This window comes from Exophiala oligosperma (genome assembly GCF_000835515.1).
Source record: "Exophiala oligosperma strain CBS 72588 unplaced genomic scaffold supercont1.4, whole genome shotgun sequence".
Classification (NCBI taxonomy): domain Eukaryota; kingdom Fungi; phylum Ascomycota; class Eurotiomycetes; order Chaetothyriales; family Herpotrichiellaceae; genus Exophiala; species Exophiala oligosperma.
This window is the reverse complement of record NW_015622821.1, coordinates 2,536,117-2,550,914: the sequence shown is the minus strand read 5'-3', so window position 1 is coordinate 2,550,914 and position 14,798 is coordinate 2,536,117. Positions and strand designations below refer to the sequence as shown.

At 51.3% G+C, this 14,798-nt stretch overlaps 5 protein-coding genes across 5 annotated transcripts; 3 read left to right on the top strand and 2 right to left on the bottom strand.

The window, feature by feature from the left end:
- Positions 1-465: 465 nt before the first annotated feature.
- PV06_05015 (uncharacterized protein) lies at positions 466-1,693 on the bottom strand. Its single transcript, XM_016405980.1, has 2 exons — positions 1,302-1,693; positions 466-1,186 (listed from the first exon to the last, which is right to left on the bottom strand). Exons 1-2 carry the CDS (start codon positions 1,566-1,568, stop codon positions 725-727), a joined length of 729 nt encoding a protein of 242 aa, XP_016264186.1. The 5' UTR covers positions 1,569-1,693; the 3' UTR covers positions 466-724.
- Positions 1,694-1,851: 158 nt separating this feature from the next.
- PV06_05014 (uncharacterized protein) lies at positions 1,852-4,053 on the bottom strand (the record flags this gene model as incomplete). Its single annotated transcript, XM_016405979.1, has 2 exons — positions 1,852-3,921; positions 3,981-4,053. 2 exons carry the CDS (start codon positions 4,051-4,053, stop codon positions 1,925-1,927), a joined length of 2,070 nt encoding a protein of 689 aa, XP_016264185.1. The 3' UTR covers positions 1,852-1,924.
- Positions 4,054-5,276: 1,223 nt separating this feature from the next.
- On the top strand, positions 5,277-7,422 carry PV06_05013 (uncharacterized protein). Its single transcript, XM_016405978.1, has one exon. It carries the CDS (start codon positions 5,341-5,343, stop codon positions 7,120-7,122), a length of 1,782 nt encoding a protein of 593 aa, XP_016264184.1. The 5' UTR covers positions 5,277-5,340; the 3' UTR covers positions 7,123-7,422.
- A 578-nt stretch (positions 7,423-8,000) lies between these two features.
- Positions 8,001-10,601, top strand: PV06_05012 (uncharacterized protein; the record flags this gene model as incomplete). The annotated part of the gene is made up of 2 exons (XM_016405977.1): positions 8,001-9,859; positions 9,914-10,601. The coding sequence occupies 2 exons, from the start codon at positions 8,001-8,003 to the stop codon at positions 10,365-10,367; spliced, it is 2,313 nt and encodes a 770-aa protein (XP_016264183.1). The 3' UTR covers positions 10,368-10,601.
- Positions 10,602-11,909: 1,308 nt separating this feature from the next.
- On the top strand, positions 11,910-14,751 carry PV06_05011 (serine/threonine-protein kinase nrc-2). The gene is made up of 4 exons (XM_016405976.1): positions 11,910-13,116; positions 13,168-13,467; positions 13,516-13,900; positions 13,953-14,751. Exons 1-4 carry the CDS (start codon positions 12,282-12,284, stop codon positions 14,332-14,334), a joined length of 1,902 nt encoding a protein of 633 aa, XP_016264182.1. The 5' UTR covers positions 11,910-12,281; the 3' UTR covers positions 14,335-14,751.
- The last annotated feature ends 47 nt before the right edge of the window (positions 14,752-14,798 follow it).

Genomic DNA, 14,798 nt, shown 5'->3' with positions numbered 1-14,798 from the left:
TGGGACAACCAGTGGGCCTACTTTGACTGGGCCGTCAAGCTGTCCAGCGGCAGAGGGAGCGTGGTCTATGTCGACAACGTGGTCAGGCAGATGCTGGAGACGGGAGTGCTGGGTCCGGCGCCCAGAGACACCAACGTACCGAACCTGGTCGAGATGGTCGGCAAGGACGACAGGGTAGATGCCACCGTCATTCAGACGTGTGGCGGGAAGAATTATGATGGTTTCCTGCTTGCTACCGTGCGATAAAGATGTTGCATGTTCTCCCGACACAGTTGCTGGCGTAAAGCTCTTGTCCTGTGGCACCGGTTAAAAGACCAAGGTATATAGATAATCTGACTCTCACACCTCGAGAGCTGGTCGAAAGGCATGGATTTTCTTTTCTGACAACTTGTAACATCTCTCTTTGAATCCGCGATGATCTTGGTACTGGTGGGGGGGAAGGGAAGGGGGGAGGGGGAAGACTGGTGGAACAACAAAAATCGTGGGTATCATTATGATCGAAATAGTACTGTACAGGTGCCAAAGCCTTTATTCTATCCGACCCTCCTCCGTTTTGCTTTTGGACCAAAAAAGGAAGCCGTGGAGCTTCGGGAAATGTAAGTGGTCCTGAAGGAACCCAAAACAATATGCGTCTGCGACGCACTCTGTGAGCCGTATCGTCGATTTCGGAGTCCAGGCAGACCACCGTCGTCGGGGGGTGGTTGTTGTGTGTTTGACTTTCTCTTCACCGGTAGAACTCTCCTCTCTTGAGGTTGACTCCGTACTCCTGAACCGCCATACCAAGGTCTTCCATGGTCAACACCGCTCTGCCCTGTCCGCTCCCACCTTGACCGCCGCCGCCGTAGCCGCTTCTCTGCACGCCCAGCTGTGCCGCCTGCTGTCCCTTTGCTCCGGCTCCTCCGCCAGTGGCGCCGGAACCGCCGAATGACCCCTGTCCGGCACCACCGCCGCCTCCCATCGCGGCATTGCCGAGCGCATTACTCGTGCTTGCAGAATTGCCCGCGCGAATGCGGCTGTACTGGTACGCGTCGGCGGCGACGTCGGCGACGAACTTTTGCGTCGCAAGCGCCAACAACCGAGCAAGAGGGAGAGGTGTGGTGTTCGTGTTTGCGCCGGTCGGGTCGTGCGGCGAAGGGGGAGGAAGTCCGGCGAGTGTGAGGTAATGCGACGTTACGGCATCGGGGATCTAGAGAGAAGTTACAAACAATAATATCAGCTCGCCGTTCATCTTCCCTTCTCGCTCATAGTCTTGTCGCGCGCTGGAGTGGTGCGATGATCATCGAGAGGCGAATCAAACTTACAATCGGGGCATAATCATCCATTTTGCTGAGAAACTCTCGGAGTGTAATGTCCTTGCGATTCTGCTGTGCGCCCGCGGACGTTGTCGCTGTTGGCTGCGTTTCCGACTGGGTGAATTCGTTGTCCAGGGTGCCTGAAGAGGCTTCCGGATTGTTTCGCTGCGTCGAGGAGCCTTCCGCCGCCGTCTCTTGTGTGTTGTCTGCCATTTCGGCGTCCACATCCATCGTCGTGGTGTCTTCTGCTGTGGTAGGAGGGGGTGAGGAAGCCATTATCTCAAGTCGGGGATCGGACTGGCGCCAAGAGGATACTGTGGTGCAACAATACAAATGGCTGAAACGTCGTGCTACTATGTATGCTCGGTATGTAGTCTTGTTGTCGTGAAAGCGGGCAAGGGTTGAGTGATAACGAAGAGTAAAAGCAAGTTGCAGGGATTAAATATTATTATGCGGCGACACTAGAATCTGGAGTATGGAGAACGTTGTTCCGAGGCTGAAACGGAATGATATGATGGACCCGTTTCACAGCACAGTAAATACATATTTGGGTATTGACCAAAATGCCATATTATATACAAGGCTGCTTCTTATACATAATACTTCTTCAACTATTCTCTCATGATAGAGCATCACGATCCAGGCACGGTTGACTTCGCTTCCTGTGCGGCTTGCGCTGCTGCTCTCGCTATCATCGCCTCAACATCAGCCATACTCGGTTCGAATTTCTTTGGCTCGACGTCTTTGGGTGGACTCGCTTGTCCAGGTTCATTGATGACAGGCGATGCTTGTGTTGGTAGGGGTGTGCCACTATCAACCAAGTTTGGATGTGGCGGTTCGTCACCTTCCAGTTCCTCAAATGACACTTGATCTGCTTCCAACTGCAACCTCTCGCGTTCTTTAGCGTCCTCAAGCTTCGAGGCTTGTCCTGGAGCACGCGTTCTAAGATCTCCAGTCACGGCTTGTAGATAGTAGGGTACTTCGACACCACTTTTCAAAAAATACAACTTGAGGTTTCGCGCCTTATCTTTCAGTTGAACTTGGTTCCGATCCTTTAGCGTTTCGTTGACCGTGCCACCAGGGCCATACATGGCGAGAATCTGACTCCAATGGCCACCTTTGACTTGGTCAATTCCCTTCATGAGAGCATGTTCCTCTTCCGGAGTCCAAGGACGCCTCTGCGCAGGTACAACGCCTTTTCGTGGGGTCAGCGATGTTTTCGCGGCCGCTGCTTGTCTAGCTCTCTCGTATAGCACAAGAGTAGGCGCTGTTTGTGAGCTGTGAGGGACGTCTGGATTTCCACCAGGTGTAGAAAGAGGCGATTCGGACTTGATGTTTTCGGAAGGTGGTTCATATTGTTGATAGTCGGGTAGAGGCATTTGAGAGGCAGGGGTGGCTGATTTGGTTGGGGGAGGAGGTGCTGTAGGAGGTGCTGTAGGAGCAGCTTCAGCGGCGGACACAGCGCCCAGTCCTTTCATGGCAATCTCTGCAGCTCGAGCGGCTTGTGCGATAAACTCTTCGCCGAAAAGCGAAAGGCTTGGAGTCTGGCCTTGGGTTACTTGCATGAAGATAGACTCGGTGGACGCAGTCGGGACGGGTGGCGCGTGAATCGAGAATTGCCCTTCCATCTGTCCTCGCTGAGCATTTTTCGAAGCATCACCACCACCCTGACCACCGCCATTCTTGGAAGCGCTTTCAATGCTTTGATACAAATAGGATGAGACCTCTCGACTGAAATCGTCCCACGGATACTTCAAAGCCAATTGGTCAAGCGTGTTATTTTGTGCATGAGTTTGCAAGATCTCGCGTCTTGCTGTAACCTGATTCAGAAGGTCTTGCTCAGTGGGTGCTAATGTTGTTGTTCCCGGTCTTCGTGCTAGGATCTGCTTGTCCAAGTCTGGAGCAAACATATCGGCCACAACCACATGAGGCGGAGCTGCTCCAGTTCTCCAAGCCGTTATGAACCCTTGCGTTTTCAAAGCCAGGAATACGGAGGCTTGCGACTTCTGAAGATAGCCATTATCGGGCACGAGCACAGGGAGAAAACCCCGGTCCATGTCGCGAAGTCCGATCTCACCTGTGAATATACTAGACATAAATATGGCTTGGTTGATCTTCCGTATGGCCTGGATGTGATTCGCATCTTGTAGCTGCAGATCACTCGCAGAGAGGAACGGCTGTCCGGTATAAAACATCCTCCTTATGGGGTCGAACTTCGATCGCAACCCGAGGTATTCGCGGGTTTTCAAGGTGGCTGGTGTCCTTGACAAGCCCAAGGCTTCGGTCGGCGAGAGACTCGCGAGAAAGGTCAGAATGTCGGCGGCGAGGCTCTCTAGCACTGGGAGGCTGTCCAGACGGTTCCTCCCGATACTAGGCTGCGGTTTTGGAGGCTGCGGAGGCGCATGGTGGCTTTGAGTGCTAGCTGGGGCAGAGACATTTGTGGGTGTAGACTGAGGAACCACTGTCGGTTCACTCTCCTTCTTTTGCTGGTCAGCGCTCACTACGGAGGAAGCTTCTGGTCTCGGATGGTTCTCGACAGGGGACAGACGCCGCCTCTTAGGACTTCTCGGGCTGTCATCTTGTGGGGGATTTGAGGGTTGCGATTGGACTGGCTGCGAAAGAGCCTCATCTGGGTATAAGTCAGTCAAAATGCGCAATCAGATGAATGGGGGAGACAACGCTTCCCACCTTGTTGCTTCGGAGGGACGGCTTCTCCTGTGCCCTCGCCGGCAGCTTGGACTGAGGATAGATCATTTGACATTGCTGAAACAGCAGTTTCTTGGAATACTTGACGACTCAGATACAATCACACTAGGCATCTTTATTATGACGACGTGAAGTTGGTATTCGTACGGAAAACGGACGAGATTGAGAATCTGCCATGGGAAAAAAAGTGTGGAGCAACAATGCGGAGATGCCTAACAATCGACGTTGGCCGGAGTGTGAATAGTACAATACAACAGTATTATGATACTCCGTACCTAACCTAGAGTATCTAGGACAGTGGAGTCTGTGAAGAACATTTCAATTGATACTACGGGAAGTAGAATACTCGTATTCACATGCTCTTTTCACCTAGGGAATCTGAGGATGACATGCGGACCATTGGATGTTTTTTATCTACCCGTGATACCAGCAATGAATGAGGGGCAGTAGAAGGGTGGAATTCGCCTGCCACTTTGTCCGGATACGAGTAGAGAGTAATAAGGCGCTTGTGATCGATGGTTCTGACTTAACACACCATCCAGGCCTCTAATAGCAGTTGATGAGGTGCTTAGATTGGTGTCTATACCTATCAGTATCCCTGCTCGTCGCCTGCTTTCCCCTCCCAGCCCCCAGAATTATGCCAGCCAATGTGCTTATCTTTACGGAGCCAGGCTCAATGCTGGAGGGACGCTTGGGCCTGGAAGCAATATTTCTGTAAGTTGTATCCGCCCTCCGTACTATAAAAGCGATAACATATGGACTTTTGCGTTATACGTCATGTCTCAACCAGCTGTTGAGAGCATCACGATCTCTCATGTTCCATACTCGATACTCCGCATGTCAGCGAATGCTTGAACGAGAGATAAGATCCTTAGGACAGCTAACTACTCTTGGTCGGCAATGACGGCCCCAAAGTCTGGAATATTGGCGGCAAGACAGTCCTACTGATTGGGAGCTTTGAACGAATGCCATGACCTGAGCTGATCCCCACCATGTAGTAATCCTTGCTATCAAAGCTTCCCTCTTCTTATGACGATCCCGTTCCTGGTCAAAACTCACCATACACACGACCTAATGCACGGTGATCATGGGACATTGCTCTGGATTCAGTAAGCCGCTCTTAGGACCTTCGCTTCTACCAGCGAATGCTGTCATGAGCTCCCAGAATCCAGAGCTATTGTGCTGCCCTGCAGCTTCCTCAACCTCGATAGCTCAAGCTCATAAGGCTCACCAATCCCCCACCATGTCTGTTTGCTTTCTCTGTTCCTCAGCAGCTGGTCAAGTTGCTGGCTACTGGTGCATCGTGCTTCTGTGACCTAATTCATCTTGAATATCGTGAGGCATGGCTGGACTCAATTCAGTTCACGCCTCTGTCCTATACTTCTTCTTCTCGCTCTTCCTCGCCGTTGCCCCTCAGACCGTGCTCACCGAGCAAGTGCTGAACACATTCATCTATACCCGGTATGGCGATAGGACTCCTCTAGTCTTGTCGTCAACGCCTTCGTTGACTCCTTTGGGAGCTCAACAGCTGTATGGAGCAGGTGCCAAGATCCGAGACAGGTATATTTCGCCCAGCGACGGTGACTATACAGCGTCCTCCACGATCTCCGGCATATCGGCAAATCAGTTGGCATACGATCAGATCAATATCTTGTCTACCGATGATCAATACGTGTCGGCCTCCGCTTTGGCGTTCCTCCAGGGCCTGTATCCTCCTCTGGAAGAGTCTTCGAACTGGACATATATTGAAGGCCAAAGCACCGTTGCCAATGGAACCAACATTGTTGCGCCCCTGAATGGCTACCAATATCCTGACATCACAACCATTTCGAGCAATGATCTCAATTCTATATGGGTCAATGGCATGGACAACTGCCCGTCGTATACTGCTTCGGGTCGGGATTATTATCAAAGCGTGGACTATCAAAGTCTCTTGAACACAACCATGGAGTTTTATACGAGCCTGGAGCCAGATTTTCTCGAAGGGGTCTTCTCCAGTGCCGGGGTCGGCTACTATGACGCCTTTTACATTTATGACTATCTCAACTATGCTTATACCCACAACAGTACTGTCAGAAAATCGTTGCGGGAAGAAGATTTGACCAAAGCCAAAATCCTTGCAGACGATTGGGCATTTGCAATGAATGCTGACCTCTCGGCATCCGGCACAACGGCAGGTGATCAAATACGAGCAATTGCTGGAAGAACTCTTGCTACTCGACTTCTGACAGCTTTCAACACTGCTATTAACACGCAAGGGCAGACTGAGAAAATGACCCTCTTGTTCGGCAGCTATGAGCCCATGATTTCCCTTGCGGCCTTGACCAAGCTGGTCTCACAGCAAAACGCCGCATTCTATAACATGCCTGCGCCTGGGTCGAGTTTCATTTTTGAGCTATTATCACTGCAAGCTGGTCAAACGGACGAATGGCCCAATACAACAGATATCTACGTCAGATTTCTGTATCAGAATGGTACCGATTCTGACTCTTCTTTAGTAGAGTATCCCCTCTTTGGGCTCAGTCCTAGTCAAGGCGTTGTGCCTTTCCTGGACTTTGTTGCTAGTCTAGAGGAGTTCCTGGTGTTCAATGTCGGGGATTGGTGTACGACATGCGGAAGCTACAGTGTGTTTTGTCCAGCATTCACCGACACTGACGGTAGCTACAATCCTTCTTCGGGTTTGCTTTCTTCTAAGCACAAAGGGCTATCTCCAGTCATTGCTGGGGTAATTGGAGCCGTGGTCACCCTTGCAGTAGCGGCATTGTTGTTCGCGGCACTAATGCTACTGGGAGGTGTGAGACTACACCGCGTCCACACAAATCGCAGATCTGAGATGGCAGGATTCAAAGGAGGCGCGAAAATGGCAAGTGATCAGGACTTAGTCATACCCAAGGGCGGAGCAGGGGCTACAGTTGCGGTGGCAGCAGCAGAAGGAGAATCACACCCAACTCGCGGTCACGAGAGAGTTGGAAGCTGGGAATTGAGGGATCAAGCAAAGGCGGAAGAGGCACAAAGGGAAGTTCTCGGCCATGGACCAACAAAGCCACGACGTCCCAGTTATGAAGAAGACGACCTGCCAATCACTCCCTATACACCAGCGGTTGATCCGCACAATCATGTTTAATGACCATTTGAAACAAGGAATCACGATGACTCCTATGAGATATGTTGTTGGTTGAGGGAATGGGGAACAAGATGGCAGGTATCTGGTGTTCATTTCTGCTATACCCGGGATTCAGCAACTCCCACTTTATACACGCGTTTGTATTTGACCGCGATGGGCGGCGAGCATCACCAGAATGATAATACCTCCAAATACCGCCGCACCTCATTCACTGCCCGGTACTGGCGTATCACCGCCTGCTGTTTTTCGCACATTGACTGAAGCCGTCGCGTTCTTCACCCGCCATGTTTGTTTCCTCTCTCTTCTCAACACCTTCTTACATACATCGCAACATCATCAAAACTTCATCTTGGATAACCAGTGGCTCTTTCCTATTGCGCCGCCGTCGCCTTACCTGGTAAGTATCAATGCACCTTCTTCCATTTTAGCATGTCTGGTGCGCTCTTGCAAGTGGCAAGCACATCGTCCCATTCCCTTTTGTCTTGTTCTTGTCACAATTTGAGATGTCCTCATCCTCATCCCAACCCCGGCATCACCGCCACACAGTGCTTTGCTTCTTTTCGCTCTCGCTCCAGAGACTCCCATTTTGGTTCTCTCACTTTGGTTCCTTGCCTCACCGCTCCTGCAATTGGAATACAGTATATACGCAATATGACTAACCAGAACACAGATAGTCAGGTTGGCAAGTCACGTCGGTACAGCGTGACACGCCTCCTTGAACTTGCGCCTCAAACGATAGCCTTCAACTTCGACCTCTCCAAGTTCACTTACGACGCAGCGCGAGGTCAGTGCAATAAAAATCTCCGGAGGCAGAATGAAAGTGAAGTGAGACTGACAAGAACAAAGCTGGGGTAGTGCCACCACTAGGTGCCTGCGCCATGGCTTCTCGTCGTTCTGTGAGCGATAGGCCTCGTGGCTCCTCGCAAGAGTCCAGTGAATCACAAGAAGACTTGGTGCTCTATCGGGGTTTTCGCATAGTCAATGGTCCTGAAAGACAGCCTTCGGTCCCACCAAGCACCCAAAAAGCTCAACAAGATGAGGGTTTTGCTCGATTTCTGAAGAAACACTCCTCTCCAACCCATCAACGTGTGACTGCTGGAGGTCGCATCGTACCAATGGAACATCGTCCACGCCCACCAGCATTCGCATTGCCACAATCTAAGCAGGCCAAAGAGACCGAGTTGGCAAACGGCATGGATAGTGATGTGGAGCGCAGCAACGACAGTGATCAAAATGCACCAAAGCAAGAGTTGCCAGAGATGCCAGAGTTGCCAGAGTTGCCCGCCCACTTCAAGCTCGCTCCGGAAGCTGCACAGGCACAGTTCATGCATGCACAGCTTCCCATGATGGACAATCGGAACATGATGCCTGGCCCCTTCACCAATAATATGATGGCTCCGACAGACACCTTTCCAGTTGATGCTCATCGCATGCAGACACCATTCTACAATGGGGTCATGCCAACACCAACCTTCCCAAATATCTATGACCCGTTTGGTTTTGCACCCGGCCAGATGTATCCTACGGGAACCATGCCTCCCAATGCACCACTGTCTGGCTTTAGCGGAAACATGGAACCTCAATTTCAAATGCCACTGGTCCCGTCAACAGATACCACCTGTTTGCCTGCTGTGAACACAGTGCCAAAGGAACAACGTCCACCGTCGAACCCGGATGAACTGCACTCTCGTAACATGCTGCAGGAAGCTATCAACCGCTTTGATGATCTAGATCAGCAACTCAAGAATCTTGATCGCCATCGAGCCATGGGTGAGCGCGATCCTCAGGTCGTAAGCCAGCGTGTTAAGATCGTCGCACTGCGCGCAGACGCAAAAGCAAGCATGAATTACTGGACCTCAGTCGTCGAGAACAAGCTCAAGGATATGGGTCGGAAGTGTGCAGAGGGCACCGGACATACTTTCAATGTGGAAGCCGCTGATTATGTTCCTCTGAGTGCGGGTGACCAAGCCAATGGCAACAGATTCAACAACTATCCACGAGCAGTCCCGCTGAAGGCACCTCCCAAGCGCGGTCATCGTCGAATTCCAATCGTGGCCCCTCGAAAAGATTCGTCAGGATACTCGAAGAATGGTCAAGGCACAGAGACTGTGTTCGTCGAGGTCGATGAATGGGGTGCTCGCATTGGTGAGCCGCCGGACGAGATTCAACTTCAGCAGAGCAAGATGCTGTTGGAGTTGGACCGTGAGCTTAGCATCTCCCCTCGGGATTCATTCAATAGCTCTGGCTCAGGAAGTGGCACTGGAATAAGCCCTGCTGTGACGTTGAAGTCATCTCCAGAGAAAGACAATCTTGCACAAGTCATCCCAGAACAGCAGGGAACCATGCAGTATGGCAAAAGCGAATGGGTTCCGAAGAAGCCGGAAAGCGGACCATCGACGGTTGAAGCATTTTCTGAGGTGCAACTCGACGCAATGCGTCTTCCGGTTGGATTCACTACCACAGTCAGACTGCCAGATGGTTCTACCAGCGTCATTGCTGGTCAAGGTCTACAACGCCCACCTTCTGTCAAGATGGATGAGTTTGAACGTGGATATTGGACCAAGAAGCCTGAGCTGTCATCGGACATGGCAGCCAACTTTGTGAATATCACAGCTGATGCTGGACCTGGCCGTGTTGATCAAAACAATCGCAAGGAAAACGCCATGCTCGAAACACGATCTGGATATTCGCACGGAGGAATGTCGAATTGGACGGTTCCTGAAAACGCGGGTAATCGGTAGGCTTTGATTCCAATCTGGATTGACTCAGGGCGGAGACTAACTATGCCCAGATCTTTCAAAACTCCACGATTTGGACGCAATGCCTACACCTCAGTCACTGGCGCATCGACCTCAACTGACACTGTACTGTCGACCATTCCTGCCGCTACTTCGCCCGTACGTTTGTCACGAGACAAAGTAGGCTGGTCGACAAGTGAGTATCCCAAGACAGGTCGTGAGAGTCAGTACGACGCGACGAACATCAAGGGCTATTCGTCAGTGTCTGTCCAAAATGTTCACGCCATGGGTCGTTTGCCAAACATGGTGGATGGGGCAACTGACATGCAGCAACGATCTGCCATGTCGATGCTTTCGAAGGTTCGAAGTCCTGAACTTGGTCGAATTCCCACTGGTCCCAGAAATGGCTATCACCATAATCCTCGGGGCCAGAATATTGGCGGAGGCGTGATGTTGCCAGCTCACGAAGTCTTCCGTCATCCAACCACCAAGTACGAGAAGATGTGAATGGACGAAGTGGAAGACTGTTTGCCGCAGCTGTGCAATTCATGGATCAGTGCAAGGAGATTCGTTTTGGCCGGGCGAAAATTGGTCAAGTTTATTGGAAATGGCACAGAGTTGACATGAATGTATGTTGTTTCTGCATATCATAGAAACACACAGGGCGTCCTTTGGGACGGACTGGTTATTGGAAAAGAAGGAGTTTTCCAGACTGCTGTATTGGTGAGATGCCGAGGTGAGGTGCTATGACAATATGGGGATGTATCATATCCGTCGACATCAGAGATGAAGCAGCGAATGCGTATGGCGACATTGACTAGGTAGTGTCGCAGAATAGCTGCAGTCGCAGACACTGAGTTAATAGCAATATCAATTGAAACATGAATATTCCAGCGACGGCATATGTGATTCCTGAATTCGGAGCAAGGAAACGATTGGCTACCGACATGGCATGCCTACCGCAACAGAGGCGGGCGAGCACTAAAGCATGTCCGACTTGTGTAAGATGTCATAGTGTTGAGTACTCCGTACGGTACTTTGGATATCCTCGTACAAGTCCGTACCTGTAGGAACGTGGCGATGTGGAAAAAGGATTGCTGAGAAATCAACCGGAGCAAAAAGGGAGCGGATTCATGCAGCCCACAGTGCCACTACATATCGGCAAACCCACATCGACCGCAGCACGATGACGACTTAGTATGCTGTAGTTAGGAAGTACGTGCATGAAAAGAGAGATCCTGGAGACAACAGTATGTCCTTTCTTTTCAATGCTCTGTATCGGGAATTCGTGGCAACGTTGCCGCTGCTGCTGATGTGCGCACGGCTTTGGAAATACGAGGAGTTCAATGGGGGAATGAATCGACACAAGACCGAGAGTTCACGAAAACAAGGATTTCTTGAATGTCTAGAACATCTGCGGCAAAGTCAAATCTGAGATCTGATGATGGTTGTACGGGGGGTAGTAATTACAGAGTACTCGATACACTGCCCTGGTACTGTGGCTCCTCCTGGTGATGCTTTGTTGGAGATTTAAGCCCCGACACTTTGCGAGCACAGAGTGCCCGAGGTAGATATTTTGGAGGCATAGACGCGCTACCTGAGCACAGGTACAGGCACAGGCACAGGAACAACAACAACTCACAAGGGCCGTGAATGGTCAACTGTACAGGTATTCAGGTATTCATCCATACGAGATGGATGATCTGTGCGATGCGAAGGTACAGCCACGGGTGTCTGGGCTACCTGAGTTGGTACAAGTGCCGTTGGGCCGCCCCCGTAGCTGAAGGAGGCCGGGCTCTAAGTGGCTCTTTGGCCGGTGTTGGGACCTGGGCACTTACCCTGTACGACGATGTTTAGGCACTGGAGGCTACTCGCGGGCAGGCACATTAGGTGCCTGTCTTGGTGCTTCTAGGTACCACTATATTTAACTGTGGTGTGTACAGCAACTTGCCGGCAACCACTGGTCTGTGCCCACCAATTCCCCACCACTTCCTGTCTCGGGGAGGGTCGAGTAAACTTCCTTTCTCCTCCTTCCTCCCTCCTCCACGACCACGACTACTGCCATAGCCATCACCATACTGAGATTCCCGATATTTGTACTCGTACCGTCGCTCCTGCTTGTCACGTTGCAGGCCAACTATCTGCCCGGCACTGTACATTTGACTGTTGCACGACTCTATCATCAGCCTCAACTTACAAACAGCCTCCCATAGAAACCCATCCTGACATGGCGCTCCGCACAGGATAACCCTCCCACTCCGTTTCATCCTCCTCCGTTGGCCGGAATCTACAATCCTCACGGACACCCGATTGTCTCTCTCGCGTCCTTCCCAGCGAGACCTCATACCGTCTTCTCAAGATTCTCACGCCCTCACACGGATTCTGCGGACCCATTGAATTGGCCAGCTGCAGCATCTCACCATGGCTACCGAGAGACGTAACTTCTCGAGCCTGTCCTTTTCCTCCAAAAAACATCTCAATGCTGAGACGGGCACGCACACTCCCACCACGACGAAATTGAAGAACTTCTTTCGCATCAACAGCAGCGGTAGTCAGACATCTATAGGTTCGGACGGCCTCCCCACTCCCAAGACCGAGACAAAGCCAGGCAAGCAGTCCAGGTTTCTCCCAGGTCTCGCGAGAAATCGTTCAACAACCGTCGCCAGCGAGGGTCATCCTCTCGACGACAATGCTCTGTCCCCGACCGCCCAAGCCAATCCTTATTTCGTGCATCAGGGTCCTCCCGCTCTCCGACATCGCAATGAAGGTAGCGTACCTCCTTCCCCTCCAGATACCCCCAAAGTGCAGGTCAATGGCTCTGCCGCGGAAGAGAAGGCAGTGACAGCGGGCAAAGAGGAATTGGCACGAAAATTGAGAAGAGTGGCATCTGCACCCAATGCGCAGGGTCTTTTCTCTGTGAGCAAGAACAACCCAGAAAGACCGCAGACCGCCGAACTGGGCAAAGAGCCACTGGCCGTACTTTCGGGGGCAACGCCGAAGTTAAGTATGGTTGCTACATCCTCCTCAGAGACAAGTCCGACGAGTGCGACCAAACCAGGAGGCAAAATCCCCCTTCCAGGTCAAATCCGTCAAGCTGCCGCTTTTAGAAGAACCTACAGCTCGAACTCGATCAAGGTGCGGAATGTGGAAGTCGGTCCTGGTAGTTTTGACAAGATCAAATTGATCGGGAAAGGCGACGTGGGCAAAGTATATCTGGTGCGCGAGAAGAAATCCAATCGTCTTTACGCCATGAAAGGTTTGTGGAGTCCACTGTCGTGGAGGTTAGGTTCTGACTGACTTTCTCTAGTTCTCAGCAAGAAGGAAATGATCAAGCGGAACAAGATCAAAAGAGCGCTCGCCGAACAAGAAATATTGGCAACCAGCAATCACCCGTTTATCGTCACTTTGTATCACTCATTCCAATCCGAAGAACACCTGTACCTCTGCATGGAATATTGCAGTGGTGGCGAATTCTTCCGCGCTCTGCAGACTCGACCCAACAAATGCATAGGCGAGGAGGATGCTCGTTTCTACGCTGCAGAGGTGACGGCGGCGTTGGAGTACTTACATTTGATGGGTTTCATCTACAGAGATCTCAAGCCTGAAAGTAAGTTCTGGATCTATTTTTCATCCCGGCAAGTTTTGACCATCTCAGACATTCTTCTACACCAGTCCGGACACATCATGCTGTCAGATTTCGATCTCTCCAAGCAATCCGATTCTGGCGGAGCTCCAACGATGATCCTGGGTACTCGCAACGCCTCCAACCCTACTGGATACCCCCTCGTCGACACCAAGTCTTGTATCGCCGACTTCCGAACCAACTCGTTTGTCGGCACAGAAGAGTACATTGCTCCCGAAGTTATCAAAGGAAATGGACACACAAGTGCTGTGGACTGGTGGACTCTCGGCATTTTGATCTACGAGATGCTGTTCGGAACCACCCCATTTAAAGGCAAAAACCGCAATGCTACATTTGCAAATATTCTGCGAGACGACGTTCCCTTTCCAGATCATGGGCATGTGCCTCAGGTCAGCAAGTAAGTTTATGTTTGAACGACAACAAATGCCTCAAAGGCTAACATGACACAGTTTGTGTAAATCGGTTATCCGGAAGCTCTTGATCAAGGATGAAGTCAAACGTCTGGGATCTCGTGCTGGCGCATCCGATGTCAAGAACCACCCCTTTTTTAGACCTATTACGTGGGCACTTCTCCGCCATATGAAACCTCCCATGATCCCTCATCAAGGCCGAGCAATTGACACGTTGAACTTCCGCTCTGTTAAAGACAGTGGTAGCGTTGACATTGGAGGCTCAGCCGGCCGTCTTAAGGGCGTCCCTCTGGACTCTGGGATGGCTACTCCTGGTGGGGAGATCGCCGACCCGTTCCTCGAGTTCAACAGTGTTACATTGCACCACGATGATGAAGATACGATTATGATGCACGAAGGAGGGCAGGTCAACGGACATTGATGGCCGAAACTACCACAGGTAGCCTCGACACCAGCTGTCTCTCTTTCTCTCTCTCTGTCTCGCATTGGCGCCACGGTATTGGCAGGGCGAAATAGCGAGGGTTGAGCCGGATATGGGCTGTTTGCGGCTCGGCACCGCACATGAGTTACGGGTCGATTGGTCTGCGAGCATTCTACGGCGTTTCCACATTTGCAAAAAAGGCGCATGTACATCTGTAGATATACATGGGACAGGAGAAAACGATCGGTTCAGGTTTTTATGGTCAGATGGTTCTGACCAGAGACTTTGCTTGATTTCAGAAAAGACGCTCGTTTGAATGTACCATGACTATTGACTTGGTACGGATGAACGTTGTACCCGTAGACTCGATGTGTCCGATTCTAGGCCCCGAAGATACCCTAGACCCATCAATGTGACCTCGTAAGTGTCACCATCAGAGGAGATCTGTTCTTCCCGTGTATCCG

Excerpts from the sequence above, each read along its gene's own strand:
- PV06_05015 (XM_016405980.1), bottom strand. The coding sequence starts at position 1,568 with ATGGCTTCCTCACCCCCTCCTACCACAGCAGAAGACACCACGACGATG. Across the intron at positions 1,187-1,301 it reads TGGATGATTATGCCCCGATT|ATCCCCGATGCCGTAACGTC; the intron begins GTAAGTTTGATT and ends ACTTCTCTCTAG.
- PV06_05013 (XM_016405978.1), top strand. The coding sequence starts at position 5,341 with ATGGCTGGACTCAATTCAGTTCACGCCTCTGTCCTATACTTCTTCTTC.
- PV06_05011 (XM_016405976.1), top strand. The coding sequence starts at position 12,282 with ATGGCTACCGAGAGACGTAACTTCTCGAGCCTGTCCTTTTCCTCCAAA. Across the intron at positions 13,117-13,167 it reads TCGTCTTTACGCCATGAAAG|TTCTCAGCAAGAAGGAAATG; the intron begins GTTTGTGGAGTC and ends GACTTTCTCTAG. Across the intron at positions 13,901-13,952 it reads CATGTGCCTCAGGTCAGCAA|TTTGTGTAAATCGGTTATCC; the intron begins GTAAGTTTATGT and ends AACATGACACAG.